The sequence below is a fragment of the Rousettus aegyptiacus genome, unplaced genomic scaffold, assembly GCF_014176215.1.
Source record: "Rousettus aegyptiacus isolate mRouAeg1 unplaced genomic scaffold, mRouAeg1.p scaffold_m13_p_12, whole genome shotgun sequence".
NCBI classification, from domain to species: domain Eukaryota; kingdom Metazoa; phylum Chordata; class Mammalia; order Chiroptera; family Pteropodidae; genus Rousettus; species Rousettus aegyptiacus.
Genome location: NW_023416287.1, coordinates 53,406,192 through 53,424,692, shown reverse-complemented (window position 1 = coordinate 53,424,692; position 18,501 = coordinate 53,406,192). Strand labels below are relative to the sequence as shown.

General features: G+C 38.0%; 1 protein-coding gene across 3 annotated transcripts in view; it reads right to left on the bottom strand.

Moving 5' to 3' along the window:
* Positions 1–17,355: 17,355 nt before the first annotated feature.
* The window catches only part of MYOM1 (myomesin 1), a 133,814-nt gene continuing 132,668 nt past the window's right edge, over positions 17,356–18,501 (bottom strand). For all 3 annotated transcript variants that reach the window (XM_016157028.2, XM_016157012.2, XM_016157021.2), the window contains one exon: positions 17,356–18,186. In XM_016157028.2, the coding sequence (XP_016012514.2) occupies positions 17,893–18,186 (294 nt within the window). In that variant the 3' untranslated portion in view covers positions 17,356–17,892. The remainder of the gene's footprint in view (positions 18,187–18,501) is intronic.

Below are 18,501 nucleotides of genomic sequence, written 5' to 3'. Positions count from 1 at the left end.
GAGAGTTGGGTAGAAACATCTGGAGGACACTGAAATACAGAAATACCCCCTAATCCCTAATTTCACTTTCCATGGTTTTAGAAAATATTAAATGGAAAATTCCAGAAAGAAAAAATCCATAGGTTTTAAATTGCATATCATTGTGAGTACCTAACGTCATCTCATCACGTTGGTATTGTGTCGTCTCACGCCGTCAAAAGAGAAAGGCTGAGTACAGTATAATAAGATATTTTGAGAGAGAGACCACATTTACATAACTTTTGTTACAGTATAATGTTCTCGCTTTTCTATTTTATTATTAGTTATCTCTTAATTCATATCTGCCCAATTTATAAATTAAACTTTATCATAGGCATGTATCTATAGAAAAAATATAGTATATATAGTGTTCAGTACTATCTGCAGTTCTAGGCATCCAATGGGGGTCTTGGAATGTATCTCTTCCTGATATGGAGGAAGTACTGTAATAATTACAGGAGTCAAGGGAAAATTTTAATCCACATTTCTCAAGAGGGAAAGCAATGCAACTATTTAAGAAAAATAAAACATAGGAGCTGAATTTATAGAAGCCCCTTAAAAGAGTTAAAAACCAAGAATATAGAATAATAACAGTAGGAAATAACAGTAGCAATTTAATTAAAGCTAAAAAAATGGCAGAAACTATTAAGTAGGTTCTCAATTAAATAAAAGGGAAGATTGAAGAAGAAAGATTTCCTAATTGTACAGAAACTATAATTATGGAATATGGATGAATAGAAAATTATTATACTTTCACAATTATATGACTAACATAAATTTTTGATTAAAATAATATATAAAATGGAATCTCTAGGAGTTTAAACAATTTAAAATAGTTACAATGGAATAAGTATTTGTGAGCTAAATATATTTTATCTTTTAGTATATAATAGAAATATAATTTTATGTGGCTATTCCCAGTTAATTTTCATTCACTGATCAATCCTTATGTCAGTTCAATGAGGTCAGTGGGTTAATTTGCATTTGATGTACATTGATGCAGAAAGTAGTAACTAATGGAGCAAGCTGTGTGACTTGCCCACAGATACTCAGTTAATCACAGTGGAACTAGTTGGGAAAAGAGCGTAAACTCCTGAGTCACTGTGTAGCCTTTCCTGGTTGTGAAACTTTTCTTCTTCCTGTTTACATCTTCAGGTTAACCGACATATATTGTATACCTGGATGTGTCCTAAACATGGCACAAAGCAGAGAAAAATAAGGCCTAGTATCTTTTTGGTTTTCTCGACCAACATTCATATAGTGGGGTTTGGATGTTGGGCAGCCACCAAGCGACACATGCCTACTATAGGGCCAGACTTTAAGTAGAAGTTATAAAGTGAAGACAAACATTTCGCAACTTAAAAATTACTCTTTATTAGAAGTTGGTGCTAATATCTGTTAGTTCTAGCTACTGACCAAGCTAAATAGTGTCTCTACCTCAACCATATCATTTAGCATTTCATGTTTGGACATTCTACAAGTCATTTGCAAAAGAAATTGATTTTTTACACAGTAATAAAGAGCACTTAAATACATATTAAATCACATTTTTACCTAAAAGATTTCTTATAAGTATTTAAATGGGAATTACCTCTAATTTCTGTGGCTTCTCTGAGTGAGGGTGTAATTTATTGGGTAATAACAAGAATATAGTCTTAAAAAGTGTTTTTCATGTATATTAACTTCATCCTCACAATAACTCTAAGAGGCAGGCATTATCATTATCTCCATGTTGCAAATGAAAAGCAGATGCCCTGAACCTCAAGTAACTTGCTTAAGACCACACAGCTAGCAGGCTGGCTCCAGAGGCCTAGCTCCAGAGGCTGTATCATCAGCCACCACAATATATAAGCCCAATTAGCACATGAGAGAAAGTGACTAGTGTACACATTCAACTTTATATACTGCTTTTGCAAAATTAAGTTTTTCCCATAATTGTTTTCCGCCCTGGTCTACTACATGTTATAAATCATGTCATTTCAATCATTAGTTCAGAAATAGGAAGCTTTTAATATCTATATAAATCAATGTAAACAGAAGAAATTATGAAAAAGGAATGAGAGAGAGAGAGAGAACCTTTTCAAACTTCTTAAGGTCCAAGTAAGGCATTGTTAAGTCAGCTAATGTCTTTCACTTTTCAACCAAAAAGATATTTTTTAATTTCTTGAGAGATTATAGTCTTGTCTATTTCTAACATCTCACAATAGTACAAAGAAACAAACTGCCGTAACAAAAATGAAAGAACACACCAAGTCTGAATTTAAAATAAGAAAAAAAAGCATAGGGATATTTAAAGGTAAATGTTAAATAGATCACTACTGAACATCTATCTTTTCATTATGTAAATCAGAAACTCTAGAGAATGTAATCGAGTTAAGTTATGCTCATCACATCACAGAGCAACCATTCAGAAATATCTCACTTTATGTCCTTCTTGCTCCTAATTTTTCCTGACATCCTATGTTCAAATTTCCTTCCATGAAATATATTTCTGCGCGTTTCCCTGTAGTGTCCCATTGTTACTTGTCCTTAATGTCTCTCCCTTACTCTTAATCTTGTGCTTAATTTCCTTTCAGAATTTAGCTAGTCAGTTCTTGCTTCACTAAATTTCAGTCATGTGTGTTGTGTAATGTTGTTGTTGTATTTTTGGAGTGTCTAGTCTGGGTCGGGTAGAGAGATTCTCTTGACAACTGGCCCAGTGAGGTGATCTTTATGTCAAGAGATTATTTGGGTGGGGTCCTCACCACTATTTATCAGCAATCAGTGGGCTCTGCAGCATGGTTGGAATCCTTAAAGACCCTGCTCCCCTAGAACATGTTTCCTACCATGGACCTCAGATTTAGCACTGGGGTGGGGGGGGGGGTCTTTGTTAAAGTAAAGTGTGTTTTTCAAAAGGGATTAGTATTTTCCACTAGGAGTCCCATCACCTGGCTTGAAGGACGCTGAAGAAATGGAGCTGGGGACAGGGATGTCATGAGGGGGCAGACTCTTGGAATAGGTGGTCTGTGGTGACAGACAAGCCTGACAAGAGCATTGAAGCCAGAGGGGCAGGAAGTTTGATCAGCCAAGAACCAACTTCAGGTGAGTGGGCTCCAGGCAGAATGTGCAAAAGGAAGGTGTGGATTACAAATTGGAAAAATAACAAAGATAAGTCTCCAGCCCGATTAACTGCTTCAGGCTAACTCTGATTAGTTACATTATACCAGGAACTGTTATTATTAGAGAAATGGATAGTAACATTCTCCCCCTGCCTCCCTACCAAACCCCAGAAAAACTGTAAAACTCACTTCACAGAAAGAAGTTTTCTTGTGTAAAGTGAATGGAGAAATTTGTCAAGCAACCCATTGCTTTAATTATTCCAATACTTGATCCTATATATTTATTTGCTTAAAACTTAACTCTAGTCAACAAACCAAAATGAAGGAGGAAGTAGGACTTGCAATCATATTTTGTAAACAGCTGCCATCTAGGAAAGACTCCTCAAAAATAAGACTCTTGACCCAATTCTTACCTTCTATTTTGTCCCCTCCCACCTTTCCTCTTTCCTTCAGAGGTAAATCTTTCATTCACCTGAAATGATTCAGAAATAGTACTAGACTTTTCAGGGAGGGTCATGAGAAGTTGGGTTTTTCCACAGCAGCACAACAGAGGAAATCAGTAGGTTTTTGAGGCAACTAACATTTCCATCCACAATTCCAGTCACAGACGTTGTTGTCTTTATATGCTAACAGTAGGTCATGAATTTATCTCACAAAAGTGAAGACCAGTGCCTTAGTGCAGCCGAGAAGAGACAGTACCTGGGATGAGGAACTGACAGACCTGGGTTCCACTCTTCTCATACTCACTTGTCACGTGACCTTGAGCAGAGGGTCTTCACCTCCTTGAGCGTCAGTGTGCCCATCGATAGCCTGAGCCTGAATTGCCTTATCGACCGTATGAATTACTTTATGTACACCAAAGTGTCATCCCAACTAGGAAGCACTCAAAAACATATTTTACACAAAAATAAAAATGTCAAGAAAATTTTTAGGTATCCTAAATAAGAAAATTCCATAAAAATAAATTTCTGATTCCATATACTTCAAATGATTTCTGTTCTTCAGAGGGGGACAGAGGCCTTTCCAACTTTCATAATATGTTTTTATTTGCCCTTTGAAAAGTTACCCTCAGGGAAACAAGGCAGGGAGTAATGGAGGGAAATGGGAAGAGAAGCCCCTTACTATACACCTCCTGTGTTCTAGGCTCTTTCCTGGATACTTCTTACATAAATTAACTCATCGAATCCTCACACAATCTCCATGTGTTAGACACTGCAATGCCCTTATCCTGATTGTCCAGTGGCTTAGCTTGGGGTCCAGCTTTATACAGTCAGAAAGCGGTGAGTTCGAACCCAATCTTTCTAGCTCTGTGATTCTGCTACTGGACTGTGCTCAACTTGCTTGCTGACCTACAACAAGTGATAGCAGAGTCACTAGGAGAGCAAATTTATACACATAAAAGACTTATTTTTGTGCCAAATGGACTTTAATCAGTCGAACTTCTAGCACAAGACAAAGAAATTTTGATTGTGATTAGCAAGACTCGTTTGAATAGATTCACCTTAATGAGTGAATAAGAACCCACCTCTACTGCAATAATTAATAAGATAGTGTAGAATCTGATAAGATATCCCATAGATCACCTTCTGTTCCAGTCAAGAGTGGCAGGACTAGATTTTTGGTCCAGCCTGGTGATTGACCCTATAAAGTATTTTCTGTGCTAACTTTCCTCAATTGTAAAGCATGAATTCCTACTTAGAAAAGAAAGGAAATTATGACATTATTTAGTCTTCAGGGATAAAAATTTACTGAAAAGTTTATATATGTATAAAGCAGAAGCCAGTGCTTCCATTCTGGCTTCCCTTGCACGGCTATCATAGTACTAGTAGCCTCACATACACCGTCTCATGACCTTAAACTACCTCTTAAAAGCGCCTCCATTATGGAAAAGTAGTCCATGAATTCCAGAATAAATAAGAGATTTAAAAGGTTTGAGAATTATCACCAGGTCTGGTTTAGTTCCTTCTTGCTGAAATAGGTAAAATATGCAGATGGGCTACCCATGGATGAATGGCCCAGGGTTGGGTTGAACAGGAAATATTTACTCAAGACCATCTGAGCAGAGAGCAAATCCTGGTGGAAGGTAGCCAAGATCTAGCAAGGCAATACTGAGCATCCTGGGAAGGAGTCCAGAGAGGGCAGAGGTTCTGTCTGTGAGGAGGCAGGGTGGGAAAGGCCAGGCAGGGCCAAGGCTGGGCTTCACCAAGGCCAGCATGTTCTTAGGGGTGCTTATTTCAAGGGCAGCCAAGGCTGGAAGGAAAGGAGACTAAAAAGGATTGTATAGAGGTTGCCCAGGCAGCTGTAAAATGAGCAAGATAGACTGTGCAATGAGGCCAAGGGAAGGACAGCAACAGGAAGCAGAAACAGCAATTCTTGTATTCAGTAAGCTTAGTGCTCCCAAGAGAAAAACAATCAAATAACAAAATAGCAATGACAGCTTAGTGTGCATTCAATTCTGTAAACATGCATCTAATGTCTACTCTGTGCAAGACACAGTGCTAGATGCAAAGAGAAGTTAAATAAATGGATAAATGAAAGGATAGAAAAACAAACCTATAGCAGGGAAGGGAAAAACTTCATGAAATAGATAAATAACAAAGAACAGTTAGGATTTGGCTAGGCAACATGAAGAAAGAAGTGATTCCAGGGGCTGGAAAATGATGAGCCACGCTTATGAAAAAAGGTCATGAGCCAAGGTCTTGAAGTTTTTGAGTGATGGAACAAGAAAAAGTACATTTTAGAGTATTGGTCTGGTTGTGTTCACCTGGATGGGAAGATGCTCTTCTTTCTTGTTGTAACCTAGGGCCTGGGCCATTGGTGTGCGTCTAATCTGAGTTTGTTGAGAAAATGAATGTCTTATACATACTAAATGTAATCTTCCCTCTTTGACGCCACTCGGGATACAATAAGTAACATGGTCCTCTCCCTTCTACTTCTCAGTTTAAAAATCTTCTTTGCTTTTCTACTTTCAGATTCACTGCCTACCTTTCTCCCCTTCTTTCCTTTTTTGGTCTGTTTGGCATCTAAGGAAGAAGCACAGGAAATGGAATAGAAGGCAGCAGGGCCCAGGGCAGCCTGCTGATTCCTGTCCAGCAAGATGGATGGCAGTCACTGCAATTATCACCTATCATTTCCTCTATGCAATGTTCCCAGGAAGATGCCAGAATTATTTTTGCCAAGCTTTACAATATAGCATGTCTTCAAACTCAAACTACTGCATTGACTACATTTTCCAAAGTAGGATAATTTAGTTATTGGAAAAACCATATATTATCAGAAAAAGAATGTTGTACCTTCTTGTCTATTCATGGGTATCATTATTTTCTGACAAGAATCATTTCTTTTAACAATCAGGTAACTCAGTTTGAGTTAATGCTTCTTTATGATATGTGCTGTCAGAATAAATATTGTGAATTAAAAGCTTTATTTGTTAAAGTTAATAAAGTCCTATGGTAGAATTTTGACGCTGATCAATATATATATTTTGCACAGCTAGTAAATAAACTCAAATTGGATATTTTATTTGATGACTAAATATAGTCACATTTAATTTTGCTTTCAAACAAAAACATAGTAAAGCACAAAGACAGAAGCAAACAAAACAAAGAATCACCTATAATCCCAATTCATAGATATGGTAGTTGTTAACACTTTGACATATGCTCCCTTTACTTTTTTTCTCTGCATTTATTTGTATGTATTTTAAAAAAGAAAATGCACTTTCTTTTCCAAATAGGCAATATATCAATCAATATTGCTGCATATTTTAGCATTGAATGAGGAATAAAGAAATGAGATGGTAGCTGAAGGGGACTTGGAGTAAAGGAGTGAGTTCTCTAGGGTGAACTAGAGAACGTATTGAAATTATTTTTCATGTTTTTATATTGTAAAAGATATTGTAATGAACATTCTTTTTCAGACATCTTAGTATATTACCCTATTTCCTTATGATAAATTGTTTATAGAAGAATTTCCGTGTCTAAGGTAAACATTTTAAATGTTATCGATCCGTGTATCTGCTTTATATTCCCTTTTACAAAGCTTTTAGTTATGCTCTAACTTTAGGGAAACAATTCCAGGCCCAGGTAAACTGTGAAGCCCAAAACCTCTGCTTCAGATGCTTTCATATGTCTGCTCTTTCTCATATCAAGACCCATTTACTGGTATCCTTGGGGGATTGATTCCAGGACACTCCACCCACTCCCGTGGATACCAAAATACCTGGATGCTCAAGTCCCTTTACAAAATGGCAGGGTATTCATATATAACCTATATACGTCCTCTTCTCCCACTTCTTGCCCAGCCGTAGGTCCCATGATTTGACTCTGTAATCATTTCCTTGCAAACCACCCTTAATTCCATTTCTTTATTCTCTCTCCACTTACTCACCTAGCAAAGCCCCAGTGTTTCATCATAACTATACTTGTGCAACTGAGTATTGTAGAAAGTGACACAACTGTGTTAATGAGTCTCATCTTAAATGAATGACACTCATTTCAAATGGGCCCACGACACATCCTGGAAACCCTAATATGTTTTTGGCTCTCTAAGATATACCTTTTCCTCTTTTCAATAACTAACGCCGTCCTCCATCTTCCTCCTGCATCTTCATTTTCAACTGATGACTGAGTCTCATAATTCATGAAGAAAATGGAAACAACTAGATAGAAACTTGCTCATCATTTCACCATTAACTACCTTCTTTGTGCTCATATTTTCTGCCTTATGTTCCCTATTAAGGCAAGGGAAAGGATCCCTCTCCAAGCAAAGCCAAACATCTACCTGTGCTCTGCATGTCCTCCCTTCTTGTCTACTCAAGGGCTTCAGTCTGCATCTTTATGTTCTCCCTCTCCACTCGGTCAGGTTCAGCAGGATCTTTTTATCTTTTATCTGTCACCCTAGAGAACTCACTCCTTTACTCCGAGTCCCCTTCAGCTACCATCTCATTTCTTTATTCTTTATTCGGAAGAACTACTTGAAATAATTATCTGTATTTTTTAAATTACAGATTTTTAATCTGTAATTTAAAACAAGTTAATAAATATAATATTAAAAAACTTTGGAAAAACCATATATTAGAAAAAAAAGTTGTACCTTTTCATCTATTCCATTCTCTTTCAAACCCACTCCTTGGCTTCTGTCAGTGAAGATAAACTCCGTTGCCAACTTCCTCCTCATCTGCTACAGATAACCTCTCCATTTAGGGTGGACGAACATCCTTCTCTTTTGTCTCCCTGATATTATCTGGTCCTCCTCTTACTTTCTAAGTCACTCCTTCCCAGTTGCCTTTGCTAGCTCCTCCTCGTCTTCGAGAACGCTAGAACTTCCAGTGTACCAGTGTTATCTGGGCACTTTTCCTTACTTCTTTCTTTCCGGAGGTGGTTCTTTCTCAGAAGCCCATGGATGTTGGTAGCATCTGTAGTCCCGTGACTCTTGAATATCCATGTCTGCCATGATCTCCCCGCTGAGCCGCAGACTTTGTCTGACTTCTTACCTGTCATATCCATTGGTGGGTCTGGTAGGTGTCTCAAAATTAACAAGTGCAATATGGGATGCTTGATTTTTCTTTTTCTCCCCATTTTTTCCTATCTCAAGTGGTGATAACACCGCCCTCCCAGTGGACAGGTAAAAAATGTTGAAGTTATTCTTGATTCTTCTTTCTCTCATTTACTATATGCAATGCATCAACAAAACTTTATTCTCAAATTATATTTCAAAGATGTTCACCTCTCTCCATCTCTACTGCTAACTTCAGTCAAAGTTGTCATCACCAATTCTCTCCTAAACTAGTGGAAGCACTTCTTTTCCTTTTTTCATTTTTGTCCCTCCTCAATCCATACTCCACTAAGCACCCAGAGTGATCTTTTTTTAAAAAATCAGTCAACTTATATTATTCCTATGCTTACAATCCTCCACTGGGTTCCCACTGGATTTAGAATAAATTTCAAACTTCTTACCTGCTTCTATGTGACCCTTGCTTCTCTTTTTGACCTTGTACCACACAGCTTCTCAATCACTATGTTCCAGGCACCCTGACCTATATTCTGTTGTTCAAACAGAATAAATGATAACAGAAAAATGCAGACTTGCCCCAGGGCCCTTGCACTTGCTGAGCCCTCTACCTGGATCATCCTTTCTAAACCAGTTCAAACTCATTATTCATTGTCTTGTTGTATATCTTCACAGCTCTTAACTCTAAAATTTCCAATACAATATATTACTCTAAGTAGATATGCAGTAAATATTTTTTAAATAAATGAATGATACCACTTAATAAAACTTGTTCTATTTCTTCATTTATCAAAGATAATGAAAGAATAATGGTTTATTTTCTATTATCTTTGATAAAGAATATGCTTGGGCATCTATCCAAAACTAAAGCAAGAGTAAAGTTGAGAGAAATGTGAATAGAATTACAAGAAATATATTGGCTTTACTTCAGAGTCAGCCCTTTCAAATACTGTACTTGAGATTTTTTTCTGAGATGGTAATAAAATGATGATCTAACTATTTTCCCCCTAGTCTATCTACCTCCCACTGTGAACAAGGCAGAGCTCTGATTTCTCTGTCGAAGTGTGCTCTCTTCGCCCACTCAAGTCAAAATTTGTGAAGAATGAGCAATAATAAAGCACATACTGGTCACATACCTGCTCTCTACACCTACTGCAGTTTTCTCGACAATCCAGTCTTATTCACACATATAACTCTCGTGTATTTGATATTCTACATTTTAATCTGAGGGATGTCACATTATGAGGTGCTGGGGCTTAGGAATTTAACAAATGAATTTTAGGTGATTCAATTCAGCCCATAACAAAGACAGATTAAATTCTGATGGATATCTTCTTTTTCCAGGAGCATTTATTTCCGCTCACTCTTGTGTAGACTTGTCTGCTCGTAGGATGCCTTCATGGTACTGAGTGATTTCTAACAGAAATAACCCTTCTTGTTAGTTTCAAAATGGCTAAAACCCACCCACTCATCAAAGCTCAGAGAAAATGCTTCTACTTCTACCAGCCTTTTCTGAATCCTGTATTTCTCCTTCTTCTTTATCAGATAATATCATGTTGTCTGTTTTTTCCTTATGAACTTGTTGCTTGTATTAAGGTTCATCACATTCCAGTCACTGCATCAGTTAAATGTAAGCACCTTAAGGGAAAAGTCTCTATCTGATTCATCTTTGTATCCTTGAAGTCTTTGCTCAAAAAAATATTACTTGAAGGAATAAGTGTGTGATAACAAAAATAGCCAGAGTCACATATATTTCACAACTGAAGTCAAGTGTCGAGAAGTTCCAACTATCTCTGATCAATAATTGACTCATTTTAAGACATACATGCTTAGCAAAACTTTTGCCAGGTACTCAAGGTAAGAGCACTTTGAATGTTTCAGTGGAACAGTCATAAAACAAATCTGTACCTTTATAGAGGCATATAAATACCTTTAGCAAGAGAGAATATCATGCCGTAACCATGTGGAATTCTCAAGGATTCATCATGCAAGAGGTTCACGTTAGAAGTGAACTGGGTTAGAATTTTTTTCCAGTGACTTGCCTAATTTCTACATAAAATACTTTTAAGGCTAGAAAAGTAAACATCTTTTTATTTTTTTTCTGTTTAATTTTAAAGGGAGTTCCCAGGGTTTAACTCTTATTTTGAATGATATCTTTGTAACAGACTTCCTGTGTTGACAAAGACAGTAAATATTTTCTTCCCTTCTCTCTTTTCTCCCCTCACCTCTCTCTCAGCCATGGACACACTGGTCAACTCTCATCTTGTCTCAGTGTCTGTCAAGTGAGATGGAAAAAAACAGTTCTCGCCACAGTTCAATTCCATGACTTTCGGGAGTGCCTGTCCAGAGGTCAAAGCTGCTTGTAATCTTTCACTTACACCGGGCTAGAAGGCAGAATTTTAGAGGCTGAAGGCATGCTACAACTGTGGGTCAGCCTTTCGTGCTGAGGGGCCTGTGAGGAGCAGAGCCTGCCCAGACAAGTGCTAAGTCAATATTTGTTGGATGAACAAATAAATGGAAAAAAATGATGTCTTGGATTCTTATTAGTATAAGGTATAGGTAATTGCCTTTTATTTCAGTTTCGAGATGAAAACAAAGAAATTTTTTCCTTTTCACTATTTCCTTATCTTTACTTCAACACTGTTGAAACGTCCTCCTGAGAGGAGGATTTCAGATTTCTTGATTCTACCCCAGCAACTAGTTGTTCTCTTCTCCCTCTACAGTGTTCTCTTCAGTGAACAAAAAGCTTCTCTTTGCAATTTGGTTTCTGGTTTTGGACATGTGAGGAAGAGACACTTCTTGTGTAACATTCTGGTGAAAGAGGACAGGAGCATAGGGGAAGCTCATGAACTGGAGGTGCCTGTATTGACATAATACATTGACATGTATTGAGCAAGGAAGTTTCTGAGGCCTGGCTAGATTTTTCCAGCCAGAATATTAGGCTATAAAGAACAGAAGTCAGTAGAGGGGCAGGTGTGTTAATAAATAGTGCTGCAGTGAACATAGGGGTGCATATAACTATGAATTGGTGTTTTGGGTTTTTGGGATAAATACCCAGAAGTGGAATAGCTACATCATTAGGTAGTTTTATTTTTAATTTTTTGAGGAATCTCCAAACTGTTTTCCATAGTGGCTGTACCAATCTGTTTCCAAAGTGTTTTAAATGAAACTCAGTTGTATGTTGTTCTCTCTCCTTTTCAGAATGTAGACATTTGCCCTTAAATGGGGATAGCAGGGCACATGTACTATCTCTGGGTGCCCACAGCATGCGTGGGAGCTTGGAGACAAGTATTTCTTATCTCTTCTTGACAGTAGACTGAAATAAAGTATGAAAAAAAAAATAGTATGAAAAGTCACTGAGATCTTAATAGCTATGAACTAGGTAATTTGGGAAACTTTCATGTAAATTTTAGAGATTGAGATTTTTGATGTACAGATATCAGCTGATTCTTCAGAATTGTTTTAAATCTAAGACTTGTATTAAACAACTTTATCTCTAAATCTCTGAGGTAAAGGTCAAAATGCAAATACCTGAAGATATGACATGATGGCCATTGTGTTTCAAGTTTATACTCTTCCATAAAATCTATATACATTATCTAAATTTCTTGCATGAGTAATCGAAATAGTGCCATAAAATAGAACATAATGAACACTTGAAACTGCGCCAGTGGTACTATTGATCCATGAAATCTTTTTTCAGTTCATAGTAGTAAATACTTAGAAGTAACCAGAACATACAGTTTGTGCTAATAACAAGTCAATGTTAGTTTGTATCACAAATACTACATAGTACCTGGGAGTGTTCCGGTAACTGCCATAGCAGTAAAGAAAATACTTGATTCTATGCCTGAGAGAATTGGATTTTAATCTTCTATTGGAAAAGATTTGCTGTCCTGATGTAGATTTATTAATGTATCATAAAGATGAAAAGGTTTATTTTTGGTTTGTTTGTTTTAATATACAGTATATGAATTCAGAATTCCCAGTACTTTCTTATACTTTCTCTTTTATTTATTTGTTTATTTTTAAGAATTCAACCCTAGTAATCATTTAAACATTATGCTCTGTTACTTTCTGGTTATCCATCTTATATTGCCTCCTTCTCTTGCAATCGGGGATCTTTGCAGCTGTTATCTTTTGAAAACAATACATTTTTACACTAAGTTTTTAGCATACTCACAATTTTGCCATGATGCTACACCTGTTTCCCCCAACACACACCTCTGTCTCTGGGCTGCTCCCCTTTCAGAAGACACAGCCACCCATCCACGCATCTGCTCAGACTTGCAGGTGAGTTCTCCCGAGCAATTCTTTCTCCTTCAGTTCCTTTCTAATCCACACACAGGTCCTGCCAATTTACCTCTTAAATATCTACTTGGCCACTACTCTCACGGAAACCCTGCAAGAGTCTGTTGAGTGGTTCAGCCCTAAATAGGGTTGGTTTTCCTGAGACTAGAGGGATTGAAGGATGGCATGTGCTATCAGTGGTGGGGCCTGCATGTATTTATTTCCACACAGCACCTCTGATGGGATTGGTACTGAAGTCTCAGAACCCTAGTTCTGCCCAATGTTGGCGTGGAGGAAGTGCTTGCTCAGGGTATGAGGATGGACCAGAGTGCCTCTGGCAGAGGTGTCTTGGGAGCAAGAAGAAGAGATTATAAAGGAGAAGAATATACTTCATATTTGCCTACATATTAACCAGTTTTGCTACTTTTCATTCTTTGTTGACCTAAATCTCCATCCCAAACAGTTATTCTGTCTGAAGAACTTCTTTTAACATCTTTCGCAGTGCAGATCTGCTAGCAGATCGCTTGGCTTTACTTCGTCAGATAGTCTTGATTTTGCCTGATTTTTTGAATACTGTTATCAGTAGGTAGAGAAAGTAGGTTAAGAGGTTTTAGTGTTTCATTTGGCACTTTAAAGACCGTACTTCATGGTCCTCTGGCTTCTGTAATTTCTCATGAGAAGTCTGTGTCATTCTCACTTTTGTTCCTCTACACAATTTGTCCTTTTTTCCTCTGGCTTCTTTTAAGATTTTCTCTCTATCTAATTTATTATGATATGCCTTGGTATTCTTCAGTGTCTCTACTTAAAATATTTGATCTTTCCTCTGCCTTCTTGAAAATAAAGAACTTATTAATAACAGATATATTAAAACTTATGTCTGCTAATTCTGTCGTCTCTGTTATTTTTGGACTTGTTCTAATTAATGTACTTTTCTTTTTTTCTCCTCAATATGTATTATTTTATTAGAACATAGAGATCTGCTCACTTAAGTAGGTAAATGATCATAAAACTATAGCAATGACATTTCAAGTTACATACTTAGAAGCCACCAATAAAGTACTAATGTACTTAAGCATCTTTCTTTGAAATTATGATTACATTTGCTGTTAAAATGACTAAAGTTATTTTGAATTTTCATTATGGGCTTAAAGATATTAAATTAATAATTATTCTTGATAATATATAATATTTGTGTATAAAGTAAATTTTTCCAGTTTTATTGATATATAATTGACATATAACATTGTATTAGTTTTAGGTATACAACATGATGATTTGATATATGTATATATTGTGAAATGATTATCTCAATAAATTTAGTTAACATCCATCTTCTCACTGAGTGATAAATTTTTTTCCTTATGATGAGAACTTTTAAGATCTACTCCCTTAGCAACTTTTAAATATATAATATGGTATGGCTAACTATAGTCACCATACTATACATTACATCCTCAGGACTTATTTATCTTTAATTTACTTTTCTCTTGGTCATTGGTTATATTTCCTTGCACCTTTATATGTCTGCTGATTTTTTATTGGATGCCAGCTAGTGTGAATTTCAAACTGATGGAGAATGTGTTCATTTAAAGTGTGCTGCACTTTGTTATTGTAGATATTTGATCCTTTTGAGGCTTGCTTTTAAACTTCATTGTGGTGTTAGAGCAGTTCTTAGTAGTCCCACTACTTAGGTGAGACATTTCTGAGCACTCTATCTGATGCTCCATGTATTACATAGTTTTTCTGTTCCGGCTGGTGGGAAAGAGAACTATTCCCAGCCCATGTGAACTTCAAGAACTGCTTGGCTGGCTACTTCTCAGTGGCTCTCTCCTCAGCACCCATGGAACAGAACTCAGCTAGAGACTCAGCAGCAGCAATCCAGCACGTCTTTGTGCAACTTTCTTCTAATGCTCTTTCCCACAAATTCTAAACACCTTAGCCTCCTTGAACTTCAATCTCTATCCCCTCAACTCAATGAGACTGACAGGTTCTGTTTGGGTTCCTCCTGGCTGAACTGCAGCCTGAGCAACCTGTCAGGGCAATAAATTGGAGCAATCACAGTCACTCATTACTATTTCCCTTCTCTCAGGGATAATGGACCTTCATGTCTGCTAGCCAATGCCCCTGTTCTCCCCCTGCCCCCCCCCCGATATATTTTGCCTGTTTTTATAGTTGTTTATGGTGGGAGGACAAATTCCACAACGGTAATCTTTTGTGGGCAGACACAGAAGTCCCTTGTAGTGTAGTTTTACAGTTGCTTCTCTGGGGCCCCAGACATTAGCAATTTTTATGGGAATTCTTGGCTTGAGATTCCTACACCATGAGGTGCTATAAATTTGGACCCCACAAACATGCAGTACTAGCTTGAAGAATCCATTAACTGTTTTCCTAACCAGAACCACCCCCAGGCAGATGGCAAGCTTCCACATAGCTTCTCCATGTCAGTTGGTGACATTTTTATTATTCCTCCCTCCTCCTTTTTTTTTTTTTTTTTTTTTTTGATTAGGCTACCTTTTGTGCATTCCAGCTTTGTGCAGAGATCTTGGCGTAAGCTCTCCATTTTGAACAATCTGAGTCCACGTGTCTTGTTCTGGCATGGATATTAAAACGCTAGTCCCAGGCTGCAGGGGCTGTAGCTAGGTAATATTATGATTTTTGCATTGTGGCATCTGTGCATATTTGATTTTTATGTACTTGTAATGGTTTAGAAAATTTACCCTAGTAATAGCTCAGCTTTAGGATTCTAACTTAAAATGTTTAATGATTGTTATTTTATGTTGAAGTCTTATTAAGTTTATATCGCAATATTAACATTTAAGAGAACTCAAAATTTTTCGTATGTATATACTTTAATTGACAGGTAATTAAAGTTATTTAAGTTCTTGGAAAGTTTTTGTTTGTTAAGTGAGACAAGAGTAGTACTTAAAATGGAAAGGAAATATATTAACGTATAAATATCATTTGACAAGTTAAAAGGAATTTAGTTATACTAATAAAGTTCCCTTAAAATAAATTTTTCAATATCTAGATTTCTAGATAGAAAAATTAGATTTTAAAGATAAACTTCAGGAACTTAAGAAGATCTAGATTTTTAAATTTATTACTTTAATATATGGAACATTAATTTTATAAAACTAAACTATGAATAGTCTTTTCTGTGTTCCAATATGATCCTTTTTGTACCAACAGCTCACAGTTAGCAGGTCAAAGATTCATGAATTCTTATAAAAGGATCTTCAGCATCCTTAAACCGATAGATCTTAGTGACAGCACACTTTGATTTCCTAAGCTTTTACACAGTTTCGGAATTTAGAATACATTATTTTAAAATTGTGTTTTCATTGGATTCAAAATCCTTCTTGTTTTCTCCCCAGTCTGGGCTCCAGTGGCGTGGAACTGGGGGATGGGGTAGAGGGTTCTGCTTGCAAGCACCTCGCTCTCTTCTCCCCGCCCTGAGGACTCTGCTGCTGGTCTCTGTGAAGGTGCATTTCGGGTTCTGTGGAGGGTCCTAGGGGCCTCTCACCTGCACAGTTCCTAGGCACGCAGATCCGCCCCCGCTTTACCCCTTTCTCCTCTCTTCGGCTCCCCAGCTGGTGTCCACTCTCTTTCTGCATTCACTTGTTCAGAGAAAACCCTCTCACAGAGGGAGGAGGTTGAGACTGCTCAAGGTCAGCTGCCCTCCGCAGGGTGCCTTGACCCATTTGCTATGCTTGTTAGTGAGAGCGCAGCGTCTCACCCCTGCCCAGTGTTCAACATCATGGCGACAGCACGGGGCGTGTGGCTGGACAAGGGAATCGGCAATAGCCGGATGAGACGCAGTTTCCAGTCTTGAACTGTGCAAGGGAGAGGATGCATAGGTCGTCCTCTGAACTTGTAAGGGAGTCTCTCGCCCCAGCCCTGACCCTTGGCAGGAGGAAGGAGAGGGGAAATCCTCTTTCAGCATTACTATTTTCCTCCAGTGTTACCTGAGTGATTATATGTGTGTGTGGGAGTTAGCGGGGTTTAGGGGGAAGGCAAGTGTCCTAAAGTAGAATGCTGTCTGTCAGCAAGCCGCTGTAAGGAGGGGCAGGTCCCAAAGCTGGCAATTCTCGGAACTTAGAGTGAGGGCAGCTTATTTCTTAGCTGTGGGTCCTTAGTTATCGATTCTGGCACTAGACACCCCACACCCTTATTACCCTTAATGACACATTATTTTCAATTACTTTGGGTATCTTAACAATAGAATCAACTTGCTTGTCCAATAAGCTAACAGATATACAGTGACAGAGTAATTTCACACCTCAACTGACCTTGGATGATTTATCTGATCCTGCTGTGAAGGTATTGCTTTAACCCAAAGGAATTTCCATCAGAAGATGAGCTACCAGAAGTGTTGAGAGAGATGCAGCCCAGGCCAATCAGTTGAGCAGCCAAAGAGTAAGAAAGAGAGAAACACTGATGGGGAAAAGGAAAGGTGCGAGGACTGTTTATTAATTGTGAGGAGGTTCCAACCCACAAGACCACCAACAGAAGTGCACATCACTGTGATAACGACAAAGGAAGCATATGGTTGGTTTAACAAATAGTCTCCATCTTGTTAGGGTGCTGAAGTATAATTGCAATCCATGAGAATTTACTGATAAAAGTCTAGTCAAATCCAAACTCTGTTCTGCAACACATTCACCTGCTCCCTAACCATCACTCAACGTCTCTCTAACTCTATTCTGGTCTTTTCCTTAAAACTGTTTCCTAATATTTGTGCTACCAATGGTGTTTTCTTAACACATAGCTTGTAAAGAAAAACTATTAAAATGCTAGTTGGTACTTTTTTTTTGTATGAATAAAAGATTCAGCAATCCTTCTCCTCCCCAACCTGGCACAAAAATAGGGAGTAGAAAGCGCGAAGACGCCTTACATTTGACCCACATCGTTTGCACACAGGTAGCACAGGGCAGCCCAGTGCAGCTCTCCTCACTGCCGTCCATGCGGTCTGTGATCACTTGGACTGCTTGTTGCTTTTCTGGGGCTTCGCAGAGGCCACCCTCGCCTCCTCCTCTGGGATGAACACACTGATAGTAAAGTCGCTGGTCTCTGACCCGTACTTGTTCTTCACAACCAGCCCATATTTGCCAGAGTCAGAGGTGGTCACCCCGGTGATGGTGAAGTAGGCAGTCTTGCCAGCTTCGAACTTGAGGTTGCAGTGGTCATCTGAGGCGAAGGACTTCTCATTCTTCAACCAGGAGATCTCCGGAGTCGGGTCACCCCAAACAGTGCAAGTGAGATTAAGTGTCTGCAAAACAAGTTTTATGAGAGGAAAGGAGAGATACCATATATAACAATCCAATTTCAAGAATCCCCTGGTGGTGTGGAATGACCCAACAGAAGATGAATATAAATCTCCCAGATCAGGGTTTGAACTTGTTATATGTATGCACCTGTGTGAGTTCTAATTTAAAATCAAATTTGAGAAGGTTTCTTCAGGGCCTTGGCTTTCTGGATTCCAGAATGCTTATCATCAAAATCACGTGGACTTTGCTTCCAGTTCCTACCTCCATTTTCGTTTTCATAAACACATAAAAGCCTTTTGCTCTAATGTGGCATTTTG